At 33.5% G+C, this 14,787-nt stretch overlaps 2 protein-coding genes across 2 annotated transcripts; one reads left to right on the top strand and one right to left on the bottom strand.

The window, feature by feature from the left end:
- Window positions 1-664: 664 nt before the first annotated feature.
- Window positions 665-3,595, bottom strand: LOC105156573 (transcription factor BHLH094). The gene is made up of 6 exons (XM_011072744.3): window positions 3,039-3,595; window positions 2,518-2,709; window positions 2,275-2,340; window positions 1,420-1,488; window positions 1,211-1,276; window positions 665-1,128 (listed from the first exon to the last, which is right to left on the bottom strand). Exons 1-6 carry the CDS (start codon window positions 3,300-3,302, stop codon window positions 1,000-1,002), a joined length of 786 nt encoding a protein of 261 aa, XP_011071046.1. The 5' UTR covers window positions 3,303-3,595; the 3' UTR covers window positions 665-999.
- Window positions 3,596-11,131: 7,536 nt separating this feature from the next.
- On the top strand, window positions 11,132-14,731 carry LOC105156572 (uncharacterized). The gene is made up of 9 exons (XM_011072743.3): window positions 11,132-11,986; window positions 12,444-12,527; window positions 12,617-13,000; window positions 13,117-13,252; window positions 13,369-13,531; window positions 13,649-13,777; window positions 13,911-14,105; window positions 14,320-14,442; window positions 14,561-14,731. The coding sequence occupies exons 1-9, from the start codon at window positions 11,659-11,661 to the stop codon at window positions 14,669-14,671; spliced, it is 1,653 nt and encodes a 550-aa protein (XP_011071045.1). The 5' UTR covers window positions 11,132-11,658; the 3' UTR covers window positions 14,672-14,731.
- Window positions 14,732-14,787: the final 56 nt, after the last annotated feature.

Here is a 14,787-nt window from a genome sequence, read left to right as displayed (position 1 = left end):
AACACGAGTTTGTCCTGGACTCATTGACGATATCAGAGTTCCAGGCTTCACCAGCTCAAGTAACAGGGAAATGTGATGCGGTGCTCAATATCAGCAACCTTGGTGACAGAAGCCTGTACCATGAAAACGCTGTCCTGACTATTTTCTTGGACCATGAGTTGTTGTGGGTGATAAGGACAGGGGACTTCTTTCTTGAGGTTGGTAATAAGATCATGTTTAACGTGAGCACAAATACTACAACGGTGTCTGTTCCTGCTTCGTTTGTCCCAACTGCCCTGTTAGAGAGTCAGAAAATACATAAGCCCCTTCATTTCAAATTGAAGTATGATGGGATGCTTCGAGAGGGAATGGATGCATGGCACGTAGAGAGATCCCATGTTTATGTTGTCTGTGGTTGGATCAAGATGCAGTTCGTTAGCGATTCCACCCTTATGGGAGGGCCGGCAAGTTGTTCTTTAGAAAATTTTTGAGGGCCTATTATGCTTCTTGTATAATATGACATTTTCTCATTGTTAGGACATTACTGAAACTGCCTTTGTATAACATTACAAGTTGTTATCATCTGAGTTTCAGAGTTAGAGATGATGAAAGTTTTGCCTTTTCTTCAAGGAAGAGCTTCCTAGTTTAGACAGAAGCTAAAGGTAATTAAGGTTGTACAGATGTGTAACAACAAAGCTTAAACTTTTATTCAATGAACCATCAACTTTGTTACTACACCCCAATTTCAAACAGCAATGATAAAAGATGATACAATTAGAATTTAGAACACAACTTCACAAGATCATCGATTCTATTAATCTATCTTGGGTAGCAGATACTTCCGCACCGGAAATGGGGTTGTTCTGATATATGCTTCAATATGGTCTTTGTAAACAGCTCCACACCTAATAATGGAAACGGAATAGTAGTCTGATTCAAGAAATAAGTATGCTGGTGCAGTCACTGGAGGAAGAATTGTAGCTTTTTACTGCTCTTATTGCCAACTGATGAGAATCTGTCTCAAGATGTCCGTTCAAAGCCGCCACCAATCTGCATATGTAGCCATTCTGGTGAGGAGCCCCTATCGTATTCACGTGTACTCTGGGAACCAAATGCCATGCCAGGAGTTTCAAAAGTCTGTTGAGTAAACTGCCGAAACGGAGGGGGGAAAGGCATAAGTTAGAAAATGAACAGCATGCACACAATTGAGAGTCATTTTTCAAGCACCTACTTCTTTTGAAGGATATCCGTCAATGCCCCCTCTTGCATTTACTGTTTCAAGCTTCATTGAGAGAAACTGCGATACAGGTAAACTGTGGTAAGTGCAGAATTCAAGTTTATCAATCATGACAAGTAGAGAAATATAGCATCAAAACACATGTATATGCAACAGTATAGAGGGGTAGGGGGGAGGCCGGAGCGGGAGACAGACAGATCTACCTCGACCTGACGTTGTAATGACTGTATATAATTAATAATCTCATCAAGCACTAGAGCTTTCCCAATAACCTGAAACAAAGAAGAAAAAAAAGTTGAAGTTACACGGACCAAACTTTAGGAGTATCTACACAAAAAGGACAGAGAAAAAAAAAATTTACACAAAACAGACACGAACACAATAAGGCATGCCTCCAGAAAATTTCACAACATCTATAATGAGAAATTGTAGACAATTCTTAAGAAATAGGATACGAGCTCAACAAGAAGGGTAACATGAGCTGAAGCTAACACCAAATAAATGAATAGAATTCTGATTTCAGATCAACTCATAACGGGTTACTGTGAATGAGAATGCTTCTTCACTCGGATCATCGGTCTGATTTTTCAGTCAGGGGAGAGGTAGGTGATGGATTCGGACAGATATCGCCTACTTTATCAATAATGCCTCACATCATATGGAGAAACAGAGCATCAGTTAACAAAATGAACTGAAAAGGTTCTAAATAATACCGCGATAAACTCAGACAAAATTAGAGTTGCATATGGAACAATGATAAACAGGGAGACATGCTTTCAGAGATCTCAAAAAATCTCCATGGCAGATCCCCATGGTGCTGGACTCAGAGATCCTGCCTCTGGACCTGGGGATCCTGTCATCTCTTCCCCCATAATCCCAATCATATTTTCCAAAAGAGTGAGAAGCTTAGTACTGACCTCAACAGAACTCACAAGTATATTCACTTCTGTTGTCAATTTTGACAAACATCCCACTTTAATCACAACAATTATCATTCTAAAAAAAATGCACAAATCACTAGAGGGGTCAATAAAAGTCCAAATGATGTTGATACTCACTTTATTACAGCCAGGTACTAAATCTTGGAGAATTTTCATCCTCTCGCTTATCTTTTCTCTCCTAGCCTGCACCAAGAGGATGGAATGAGGAAACGATCAATAAAGTGGACTTTCATATCTCCTAGTCCAGCTCATACAGTTATTTGTTTACTTTAATTTTCAAACTAATGATATATACCACAAAACATGAGAAAGATTGAATCTGTTTGCATAAACAAAAGAGAATAGGAGTCCTGTGATTACTCTTTCTGCTAAACTATGACTATCAGTAGCTTGACCCCTTCTGGCACGAACATGGATGTAGTCTTGCTTCGGCGGTTCAGTTGGTTTTGCTGGTTGCTCTGCTGCCTTGCCTGAATCCCCTTCCTCTTTTACTTTATTTTCATCATTCTCATTCGATCCAACTGCTTTGAGCCTTTTACCATCAACTTCACTCTGCTCAAACACAAAATAATTACCATACTGTACCATTAAAGAAAAGACACTGGTGAAAATAAGACTATATAAACAACTCAATTTCTTCAATCTCATGTCTCTTTCACTCCATTAGCCAGTTCAGTACAAGCCCGCGAATAGACGTGCATGAATTTATAAAAATTTCCAGCCAACTTTATTATAATCATGAAGCACAATAAATATCAGCTACGCAAAAAAGCCAAATAATACAAGTAAATACATGGTATGAAGAGGACTGTACACATGTTAAATAAACCAATCATCTAGTTGACGAATTCAATTTATTGTATTGGTTTGAAATGCTACACCATAACAGTATTGTTGTTGTTGCAGTCATTGCTGTTGCTAGTGGAAGCTCCGCCTCCGCCCTTAGCGCAGTGCTCATCTTCATCTCGTCGCTTCCTGGAATTATGATTGGGAGGGCTGTGGTTCGATCTCTGGTCCATCACCATCGGATCCAAGCCCAAGTTGTACGACGTCGCATTGCCATTCATCTGGAAACCCGGCCAGATCTCCGCAAAGTTATAAACTCCTCCTCCGTCATTCATCATCGCCGTCCCTTGAGGATCCATTTCCTGACCCGGAATTAATTGCTTGACCCGACCCAATTACCGCAGATAAGACGATCATGTGTTAGATACAGGACAGAGTATATATAGGCGGAAGAGGGATGGGAGTGGGGGGCCGAGGAGTGGGGTTTCTTTCCTTCAAGAGTGGAGGTGGTTGGGTGCGTACTGTACCCACTGGCGTACAATGGCTGCTACCACCAGTACTGCTGCGTGTGTATGTGAGAGAGAGAGAGGGAGAGACCTCGGAAGTTGAAAAGAAGTGAGTTTGAGTGAGCTTCTCCCGGAGCGTCCACCGTTTCGTGTCTTAAGCCTCCATATTATTTAGGGATAATTACATTTTTCTCCCTTAAAATTTAGTATAATTATATATAGATTCTTTATAATTTGAAAAATTATATTTAAACCCCTAAAATTTATTTTTATTTGACAAATAAGTTCTCTCATTAGCCAAAATTCATTGAATTTGCTGATATTAACAAAAAAATTGAATAAAAATTGATATTTACTCTCCATTGACTTATTAATGACTTATTACAGGTCAAATAATTTTTTTTTAACTAAACTACCCCTATAATGATAAATATATCTTCTCACCCAATTTAACGCATAAATATGTATGAGAATAATTTAATCATAAAAAAAATTATTTGACCTACTATAAATTAGTAATAAATTAATTTGGGGCAAATATAGATTTTTTTTTATTTTTTTTTTGTTAATATTATAAAATTTGGTGAATTTTCACTAATATAGGGATTTATTTGTTAGACATAATCAAATCTCAAAAATGTTAGATGTAATTTTCTAAACTACAAAAAAATAATGTGTAATCGCACTAATCCTTAGAAAACGAGAGTATAATTATCCTTATTGTTTAAGTCAACTAAAAAGACCTAACTTAGACAAAAATTTAAAGTAAGAACGTAAATAAATTAGGAATTGTGATTTTTATATTCGTAGAAATGACATTGAACTTGGATCAAAAGCTGGTTCAACTCTTGAGAAATTGGACACAGAAGCCGTCCCACCTCAACGAATTGATAATTTAAGAATATATAACAAAAATTGTAGGTAATACTGTACATAGGTATAACGGGAAAAAGGTGTGGTGATTAATGATTGTTGAGAACATAATTATGGGTCTATTTGCGGAAAAGTTAGTGATAATGATAGTTTAGTGTTTGGAAATTAGCATTTTCAGATTGCTGGATTCACAATGACTGCGCCATCATTTATTGGCCACCTTTTCAGATTGCTGCCTTTCCTCCTGTACCTAACTTCTCTTTTTCAAAATTTTAATTATTATTTCCTCAATATAAATGTCTATATATATAAATTATTTATATCTTTTAAAATTATATATACACTCATTAAAAATATCAATATTATTTGCATTGATCATCCTTGGTTTTCGAATAATTACACATACATTCATCAAAAAGCGTCGATATAATTACACAAATTACCCATGTGTTTTGATTGATATGAGTGATTTATGAAATTATGCAAAAAATATAAATAATTTGATAAATAAATTACAGATCAAGAAGTGTAAATATAATTAACCCTAAAAATTAAAAATAAGTTCCATAGTGAAAACATCTTACCCGAGTTATCATTTAATTATACCTAACTATTTCTAAAAGGTGTTAGTAGTTAAATAGTGATTACGATTTCAGAATAATTTTAGCAGTCGAAAAGACAGCTTTCGTGATACTTTTAAATAATTGAAAAAAAATACTTACATGAATTTCAACCATCACCAATTTAGAATGTTCAAACTAGTGATATTGATCTATATCAAATTTATCACACATAGTTTTCTATTACAACATAAAATATATACGGAATATGAGCTAAGTCGTTATGAAAAAATCCAAAAAAGTATCAAATAATTAACTAGCAACTAAGAGGCTGTTTGGCTAAATTTATTTGAAACATTTTATAAGAATAAAATTTTAAAATATTTGGATAAATAAGATGTTATAACTTATAACATAATAAGCTTTTCATACTAAACTAGTAACCGAAAAATCCATTAAACTACTGGACTTTTATATTATATAAATAGATATTTTTCTGTTTTAAGGGATAAACGCCAATTATATGAAGGATAAAAATAAAATACTAACAAAATCATGAGTGTATTTTTGTTTATTGAATATTAAAATAAAAAAAATTGTTTATTAAAAAGTTGTGTTTTGGCAAACAATTTTTAAGAATTTATAAACTTTGAAGCATCTTATAAGATGTTTTGAAGAACTTAGAAGCTAAGCCAAACACTCTCTAAATCTAAAATTAAGAGACAAATAATTAGTGGTAAAGTAACAGATTAATTTGATAAGCTCTTAGTTGCCTAACTTTAGCTTATATAAACCCAAGAATAGCTTTGTCAAAGTGATGAAGCAGTGATGAGGTGAAAGCTCCAAGAATCTGTCATCCAGCCTAACTTTCCCTACACCTTCTCTAATTTAGCTAGACATCCATTCATCACTCTAAAGCGCTGTGCCTACTTCCCTCCCAATTTTTTTGTCCAAATCATGCCTTGCAAATTCCTCATTTTTGAGGTAGATTTCAGTATTCCCATAAAATTATAAGATAAATTAAATATCTGAACTTAAAATTTTACAAAAGATTGAGAAAAACGAAGATTGGAACACCAACATGCATAATTTAACTCTTATTTCTCCGTATTTTTTTTCGACACAAACTAGGAATTATTTCTGATATGGCAAACGACTTGTATCGATGCATCGATGCACGATGTATTGTTTGTTCTAATTTTGTATGAATTTTACGATTTTGTTCTGAAAAGGCGACTCACTAAGGAGAGAAGATCTTGGAGATTAATTATAAACTATTCGTCGGCAACTAATTTGAAACATTTGCCGAGGTCATTAATTTATAAGAATCCACAAGTGGTAGTAGAGGCGTGTTGGAGAGGAGGTGATGTGAATGGTATTTTAGCACGTTGATAAATCTGAATATGCTGAGGGGATGGTGTGAAAAATACGCATAAGAAGAGCATGAAAGTCGTGTGCTCAATGAAAAACATGGCATGTGAGGAATTCCTTGAAATGGTAATGCAATTGCAGTCCTTGAAAAACAAGTCTGATTGCTCCTATTTAATCTTCATTGCCCTTCCAACCTACCATATTTTACCAACCCCACTTCAAAATAGGACAAATCTTGCATACACCCCCCTTGTTTTTTTAATTTCTCTATGTATTAATTTGATCCATTTGCAAGTCTTTTGATGTTCAAATAATTATATTATGAGTGGGCTACTTAAATGAGTGAAGAGCTGAATCAACATTTGCATAAGTGGTGTACGTACATGACCAAACAAGCCTAGAATGAGTTGCAACTTTTGCATGAGTGTGTGTGTATTCAAAATAATTACTTGTTGTTGACCAATGATGAGGAGGGTAGTTGAACTTTAGTGAGCTATTATTAGCCTTAAATACCCCATTCATTATGTATTTACTTCCTATTCATACCAGGTAACTGATTCACCACCCTTTTCTTGGTTGCTGTTTAGATGAGTACAATTAGCTGTGTGGACTAAATTTCACTTACACCGCTTTAAAACATTGTAGGCCCGTTTAAAAGATGAGATTTTGTGATATTGGGCCCAAAGGCCCATTGGGAGGAAAAAGTGATAATGGAATAGGTTGAGAGTGGATGAATGATTGACAAGTAAGGAAGACTTTTATTCGGGTCAAGTCTGATACAGAGCAAGTATGATACTGATTGATAATTTTTTTTAATTATATATTAATTATACGATAAATACATTATATTTAATATGTGATTGAATTAAATTAGATGGAATAGAGTGAAGTGAATTGAGATGACAGACATCACGTGTATTTGATTTGATGAACAGGGAAGGCATTTAGTGCATTTCCACTAGTCTACAAGTGTTGAGTTTCCCAATGCAGATCTCAATTTGTTTTATTATTTACTATCTCTTTCAGTCTTTATGAGGAAACCCATCTTTCAAACTCTATGTATACACTTTGAGTGCCCATTCATTTTTACTCTGTTATTATTAATTATTATTTACTACTTTCCATACAAACTTCAAATAATTAAAAACAAACTCACCTTCAACAATATACATTATGTTTGAGCATTTTTTAAAATAAGATTAAATACATCCAATATTTATTTTTGTGTTTTTTACATTTTATCTGTGTTTTCTTTTTTTGTTTTTCAACTTTATATATATACACTTATATATAATATAAAAGAGACATGATTTGACAATGAACAGTGATTTGTGTCTCCAAAAAATTACAACATTAGACATACAATATTTATATATAAAAGAGATACGATTTGACAATGAACAATGATTTTTGTCTCTCAAATCCCAAAATTATTTTAAAATATTTTAAATTACCTCAAAACATAAATCCAAACATACCATCTGTTTCCAACACACACTTATTTATCTCTATTTTTAAAACACCAAAATGAAACACTCAAAATATAAATCCAAACACTATGATAAGTTTTTTTTGATCGTACTTGACTCATTCATCAACATAGGGATATTTATATATTTAATTGTATTTAAATTTTCAATGATATATTAATTTAATATGATGTTAAGGTGAAGCCGTTTTGATTTGGAATTTCAATACTATTCATATATATTTGTTTTGTGTAGGAGCTATATAGGTGAAGGAAAATGTGTTAGAATATTATTATGTCCCACTCCTCCACACAATTGATGCAGATAGATTATGGAGTGGCTTTCGTTCTTGGCTGTTTCTCTACGTCGCCTTCTGAATCCGCACACACACACACACGCACATGTTTCTTCTCATCATTCATTATTAGTTCTTTGAATTGTATTCCTTGATATATTAATTGAGATGGGGCCCTTTTTGTCAATTATTATTACAGCCACACCACTGCTATTACTTCTTTCCCTCTCTTCAATAATATCTTCTATTAATCATATTTCTCCCCTTTCTTCTCTTTTTTCTTTTCATTATTTATAAGAATTTCGCCACCTAATTCTATGTCAATTATGTTGTTCTCTTCTCATCTCAAATTTTGGTATAATTATATATAAATTTATAGTTAATTTACTTCAAGTCGACACATTATTTATTTTATTGAGATATTAATATAACAATATAATGATAAATTCTATTAAAAAATAAATAAAAATATAAAAAGAAGATGGGCCACAAAAATAATCAACAAAAGAAGCATTGGGACCAAGAACTCAAAATGATATATGTATAGTTCCAATGATTGAAGTCAAAATTATTGGCTAATATTTGAAGGGCAACTCTTTATGATGTGGCGCCAAAATTAATGCTGAATAAAAAAAGGAGGAGATTAATTTTGGATGGATGTATGTATGATAATTGCGGGCCAATGGCTATGGACTATGGGGCTCACATCCAAACACCTCACTCTACCCCATAATTAATTTTTAAATATTTAGAATTATTGAATATAAGGTTTTCTTTAATAGATATATACTTGCGTGTAATTAAAACTCTTTATTTTTAATTTAATATATTAGACAGAAGAATCATGTGGACTTGCACTTTATTTTGCTGTATATGATATTAATTGAACCCCAATGTCCAAAGTACGGCATTTGAATTTTGAAGTACAAAACAATGTAAAAAGTTTAATGATATGCTGCACAGCTACAGCTCCGACGATGAGTATAATTAACACTCCTGAATTTTACTTTCGTCTAATAAATAAGTCTATTTAGTAGTCAAATTTCATCGAATTTGCTGATATTAATAAAAAAAATTAAAAGATATATGTTTACCTCTGATTAACATATTGTCTATTTTTTGAAGATCAAATAGATATTTTTATGATCAAATTACTCTCATACGTTGTTATGCGGTATATTTTCGTCGTTATAATGATAGTTTATTCGGATTTTTTTTTACTTGCAATAAGCTAATAATATGTCAATGGAGGGTAAATATCATTTTTTTTTAATATCAATAAATTTGGTGAATTTTGATTAACAGAGAGTCTTATTTGTTAGGGTGTAATTATCCCATACATTAATATGGCTGAGAACAGTAATAAATTCTAATAACAAGAACAACCACATAAAGAGACACAAATACTCACATGTATGGTGAAACTCAAACCTATAACTTAAATTTGTTCATGAGACCTCAGTCTTAACCTTAGCCACTAGACCAATATATCATTGTTGATTTCATCACTTTCATTAACTCACAATTTTAATTTGATGATATTGTTTATGTGAATTTGTACTCACATCAATTATAAATCATTGGATCACATATAATATCATTATCATATGTTAATCCAACAATTTATAGATAATCTAATATCATTGAATTTGCATGTAAGAAAAAAAAAGAAAAATACTGTTAAATCTTTATTTATTTTGGGTGAGAAGCTGTCAGAAGCCCCTAATTACCAACCCTCATTTGAAACCTTAAAAAGTTGTCCAATGAAGTGTCTTTTTCTTTAAGTTAAAGTCTCATTGTATGCCTAATTGGTTTTGGTATGGACCGTGGTTAAATTTAAAGTCAATTACACTCCACCTCTAAAATCTGTTATAATTATTATTATTTTAAAAAATTATAAATATATTCATAAAATTAATAATTATTTAATAAATATTTTTTACAACAGACAGTCACAATGAAATATTTAATAGATAATAATTAATTATAAAAAGATATTTATAATTATATTAAACTTTTAAAAAATCTATTGTAATTTACTCTTAAATATAAGACACCATATACGAATTCAAAGCGAGTCCTGCTAACTTCCAAATAATTAGATAATTAACAACGTAAGGAAAATGGCAACCTCTCTATATAAAATTTCTAAAACTAGTTGATAGCTTAATCCATTTAATTAAGTATGTATTTATTTTAATTATTCTTAAAAAATTGTATATATATAAGAAAAATTTGGATTGGATAAACGGAGAAATTTAAATTCATGCACTGCATCATGATCATGACCTGTACTCTTAAAAACAGTGTAATGATAGCCCTGTCTATTAATTTATTGTTACCCAAAAAATAAATAAAATAAAAGCCATCGTGTCTAAACTAGAAATAATTATTGAAAATAAGAAATAAAAGAGATAATTATACTCTTTTCCCAAAAAAATTTAGCATAATTATATGTAAATTTTATGTGATTTGAAAAATTATATCTAGCATATTTAAAATTTATTTTTGTTTACTAAATAAGTGCATTATTTAAACAAATTCATAAACTTTAATGATATTGACAAAATAAATCAAATAATACTTCTATTTATTTTCAATTTATTTACGACAATTTATATAATTTTTTTATAATTAAATTACCTTTATATATTTTCACATGTTAGTAAATAAGAGAAGGTATATCCTCACCGTTATAAGCGTAATTTAATTACAAAGATTTATTTGACTTGAAAGAAATAAGTAACAAGTCAACTGAAAATAAATATTAATTTTTATTTAATTTTTTATTAATATTAATAAATTTAATAAATTTTAACAAATAGAGAGATATTTTAATTAGATGAAAGCAAAATCTAAAGAATACCAAATATAAAAATCACAATGAATTTATAAATAATTATAGTAAGTTTTAGGAAAAAAATATAATTATTTAAAAATAAAAAGAAGAAGAAGAAGAAGAAGCAGTCAGAGTCCCAAGTGTTAGATTTGGGTGACAGAGAGAGAGAGAGAGAGAGCTGAGCGAAACTGAAAAACTTCCACTCCACACGTTTGACCATTCAGATTTGCGCCGCGTGTCGTGGGCCCACCATGAAAGATGCCATCCAACTTCCGTCACTCCAAAGGAGTTGATATCTATATATATATATATATAGATATAGATAGATAGATAGATATACTTTTCCTTGTTTCAGTACTTCCATTCCGTGTAAAGAGAAGTTGAGAATTATTAAATTTGACTTTTGTTGGTCCCAGAATTGAACTTAATTTCTTGAGCCGGAGCTCTGAAATTCACATATTTTTTTGCGTATTTATTCATTTATTTATTATTATTGTATAGATTGTGAATCTCTATAGAGTGGGAGGAGATTAAGTGCAGTAATAGGGAAAAGACAGAAAGAAAGAAAGAAGAGGATTTTATTTATTGCAGAGAGAGAGAGAGAGAGAGAGAGAGAGAGCGAGAGAGAGAGGTGTGGGTTTGAATTTGATGGGGTTCTCTTCTCCTCCTTTACACGCTTTCTCTCTCTAGAATGATATGTATGATGTTCCGTTTTCTCTCTCTAGACTTGTATTGTGGTTGATATTGTGTTATTATGCGAGGAAGATATGATTACACGATCGCCTTTTTTTTGGGTGTGTGAATGTATGTGAACCTGTTTTTCTCATCTCATTCTAAATATACTACTTTTCTCTTCTTGGGGTCGGTCTCTCTCTCTCTCTCCCTCTCCCTCTCCCTCTCTTGTTGGAGGAGAATTCAAGCGAAAAGAGAGATGGGGGCATGCGTTTCCCGTCCGGATAACTGCGTGGGAGGTAAATTCAGAGGTGCAAGAAGGAAGAAGAATAGAAAGAGAAGAAAGGCTTCCTTGAAGAAGAGGGTCCCTTCTCATTTGTCTGATCGATCTTCCGATATAGTTGAAAAGTTTGCGTCTTTGCCTGTGGATCATCCCTTCAACAATCCCACTTTTCATGGTTCGCTTCTTCCCGTCATTCTGCGTGTTTTCAGTGTGTCATGTCCTTGTGATGACATTCGTGGCGCTCTCCTGCATTTTTAATTAAGAGGATACTGCTTTAATAATTGTGGTTTAATCAGGGTCTATTTGATCTAGTTTTAATGGTAATATCTGAAAGCGTTGAATGTAGGAAGTATTGGTGTGTACGTCTTTCTTAACTGGATTGCAATTGAAAATGTGGGAGGGAGCTGCTGGGCTTTTTTCGTGGTCTTGTTTGAGTAACATTATTGGATGGACATTTTTGTGAGCATTGAAGGGATTTGCGGTTACTCTCCCATTTTCATTCTGTTGGCTTTTTTTCTGTATAAAAGGTTTAGTTTTATACTTTTAGGCTGTTGGAGGATTTCTTCAGTTCTGACACAATGTCTGATTTCGACTACTAATCTAGTCTAACTCTAACATAACGGTAATGCCAGGAAGTTCTGAGGAAGCATGGTTCGATTCTGCTGCTGTTCTTGAATCTGATTGGAGCGATGAAGATTTCCAGAGTATTCCGGATGGTACATTGGAATCTTATCTTTAGTTTCCTCTGCAATTAACTCTTTGTTCTTGGTGTAAAAATATACTATAATGTCTTGTGTTCCCACAGATGTGATCTCTGTAAGCGGTTGTGATGGAACATCCGTATCAGGTTCTGTTGAACATCTTGAGAACTCATCCTCTGCGAATTCTCTCAGTGGAGCAGCTAGAAGCTCAGTTCACCCGAGCGATTATGATTTTAAAGTGAAATCTGATGAACCGATAAATGGGAAGAAGCCTGTATTTGTTGATGAAATCTCCTGCTCTGCTGGAGGTGATGACGGCTTATTGAACAATTGTGGGATTCTTCCGAATAACTGTTTGCCTTGTCTAGCTTCGACTGTTCCCATTGAGAAGAGACAATCCCTGAGCTCTAGCCCTCCAAGTATGAGGAAAAAGGCTGCGGTGAAACTGCCATTCAAATGGAAGGAAGGAAATCCTACAGCCAATTTTCGTGAGTACTGATGAAATTCTTGATGTTGATGAATGTGACATAGTTTGCTGGTCTATAGGCTCAGTTCTTAACAATTTCTCATTAACTGAGACTTTTGATATATATGTTTGTTGCAGTTTCTTCGAAGCCGCTCTTGCAAAGACCTATAGCTGGTTCTCAAGTGCCATTCTGTCCCTTAGGGAAGAGAGTTCCTGATAGTTGGTCAGACGTTCAGCCGGGGACTTTCAGAGTTAGGGGAGTGAATTATTTAAGGTATCAGATACTCGTCGTCTGAAAGCATGTGTGCTTAGATATATGTCTGTTGATTTTCCATCCTATCTCTAACAATTTTCTTCTTCTGTTTTGGTGTCGTGTTGCACATTTTGTAGGGATAAAAGGAAGGAGTTTGCTCCAAATTGTGCCGCGTATTATCCCTTTGGTCTTGATGTATTTTTATCTCAGAGAAAGATTCATCACATTGGTCGATTTGTGGAACTTCCTTTGATTAATTCTTTGGGGAAACTTCCACCCATTCTTGTTGTAAATGTTCAGGTACTGCTTAAACAACTGTGTGCTTCTTAGATCCTTTTACGGCAATACATTTGTATGCTTGCTGTGCGTTATTGGAGGATGTATGCAGTGACATTGGCATGTTTTCTGTTTCTGCAGATACCACTATATCCTGCAGCAATTTTTCAGGGTGAAACAGATGGGGAAGGAATAAGCTTTGTTTTGTATTTTAAGCTTTCTGAAAGCTTTGCCAAGGACCTTCCAGCCCATTTTCAAGAAAACATTAAGGTCAGTCGTGAGTTTAATGTCAATGTTTGCTGCCTGACAGCTTCAACACAATACTATGCTCTCTTTTTTCAGCATTTATTTCTTATCAATTTTGACTGACATTTGGTAGTATAATGCTTTTTTCCAACCACAGAGGTTAATTGATGATGAAGTAGAAAAAGTAAAAGGGTTTCGCACAGACACAGTTGTACCCTTCAGAGAAAGGTTAAAGATATTGGGTCGTGTGGTGAATGTGGATGACCTTCCTATGAGTGCTGCAGAGAGGAAGCTCATGCATGCCTACAACGAGAAACCTGTGCTTTCCCGTCCTCAACACGAATTCTATGCTGTAAGTTTGAACCTGTGATATCCACGACTTTGTTACTTACGTTGTCAATGTTAATTTTTGCCTTAACTGCGGAAAATCAATCAAATCATTGCATTTATCTTTGTTCACTAGTAACTTGGATACCATAATTACACCTGTGAGTTTTGCTGCCTGCAGATGTCGGAAATTTTCGATGTTTCAATTCTTACAATTCTTTTCTCCTCTTTGTTTGCAGGGTGAAAATTATTTTGAAATCGATTTGGATATGCATAGATTCAGCTACATTTCCAGAAAGGGTTTTGAAACATTCTTGGATAGGCTAAAGCTGTGTGTCTTGGATTTTGGATTAACAATTCAGGCAAGTATAATGTTCTCAATGAAGACTAACTTCATTATGTTGAATATATTCCTGATCTCTTTCCACATGTTGTCCCTGTCAGACATGTTAATATATGCTTTCTATGATTATGTGACAGGATAACAAAGCTGAAGAGTTGCCAGAGCAGATTTTGTGTTGTATACGGCTAAATGAAATCGATTATGTGAATTATCAACAACTTGGGTTTTGTGAAGAAACCCTTGAATAGATGTTCCCAAGTTGTAAGCATCAAGATAATGATGAATTAATCCAGTTCTTTTACATGGAAGCTCTCTTGTCCCGATCACGTCTCTCTCTCTCTCCCTCTCCCTCTCTAGATGTTCT

The sequence above is a fragment of the Sesamum indicum genome, linkage group LG2 (assembly GCF_026168435.1).
Source record: "Sesamum indicum cultivar Baizhima isolate 11 linkage group LG2, ASM2616843v1, whole genome shotgun sequence".
Lineage (NCBI taxonomy): Eukaryota > Viridiplantae > Streptophyta > Magnoliopsida > Lamiales > Pedaliaceae > Sesamum > Sesamum indicum.
This window is presented reverse-complemented; position numbering and strand designations above follow the sequence as displayed.

Excerpts from the sequence above, each read along its gene's own strand:
- LOC105156573 (XM_011072744.3), bottom strand. The coding sequence starts at position 3,302 with ATGGATCCTCAAGGGACGGCGATGATGAATGACGGAGGAGGAGTTTAT. Across the intron at positions 2,341-2,517 it reads GTCATAGTTTAGCAGAAAGA|GCTAGGAGAGAAAAGATAAG; the intron begins GTAATCACAGGA and ends CTCTTGGTGCAG. Across the intron at positions 1,489-2,274 it reads TAGTACCTGGCTGTAATAAA|GTTATTGGGAAAGCTCTAGT; the intron begins GTGAGTATCAAC and ends TCTTTGTTTCAG.
- LOC105156572 (XM_011072743.3), top strand. The coding sequence starts at position 11,659 with ATGTATGTGAACCTGTTTTTCTCATCTCATTCTAAATATACTACTTTT. Across the intron at positions 13,532-13,648 it reads TTCTTGTTGTAAATGTTCAG|ATACCACTATATCCTGCAGC; the intron begins GTACTGCTTAAA and ends CTGTTTCTGCAG. Across the intron at positions 14,443-14,560 it reads ATTTTGGATTAACAATTCAG|GATAACAAAGCTGAAGAGTT; the intron begins GCAAGTATAATG and ends ATTATGTGACAG.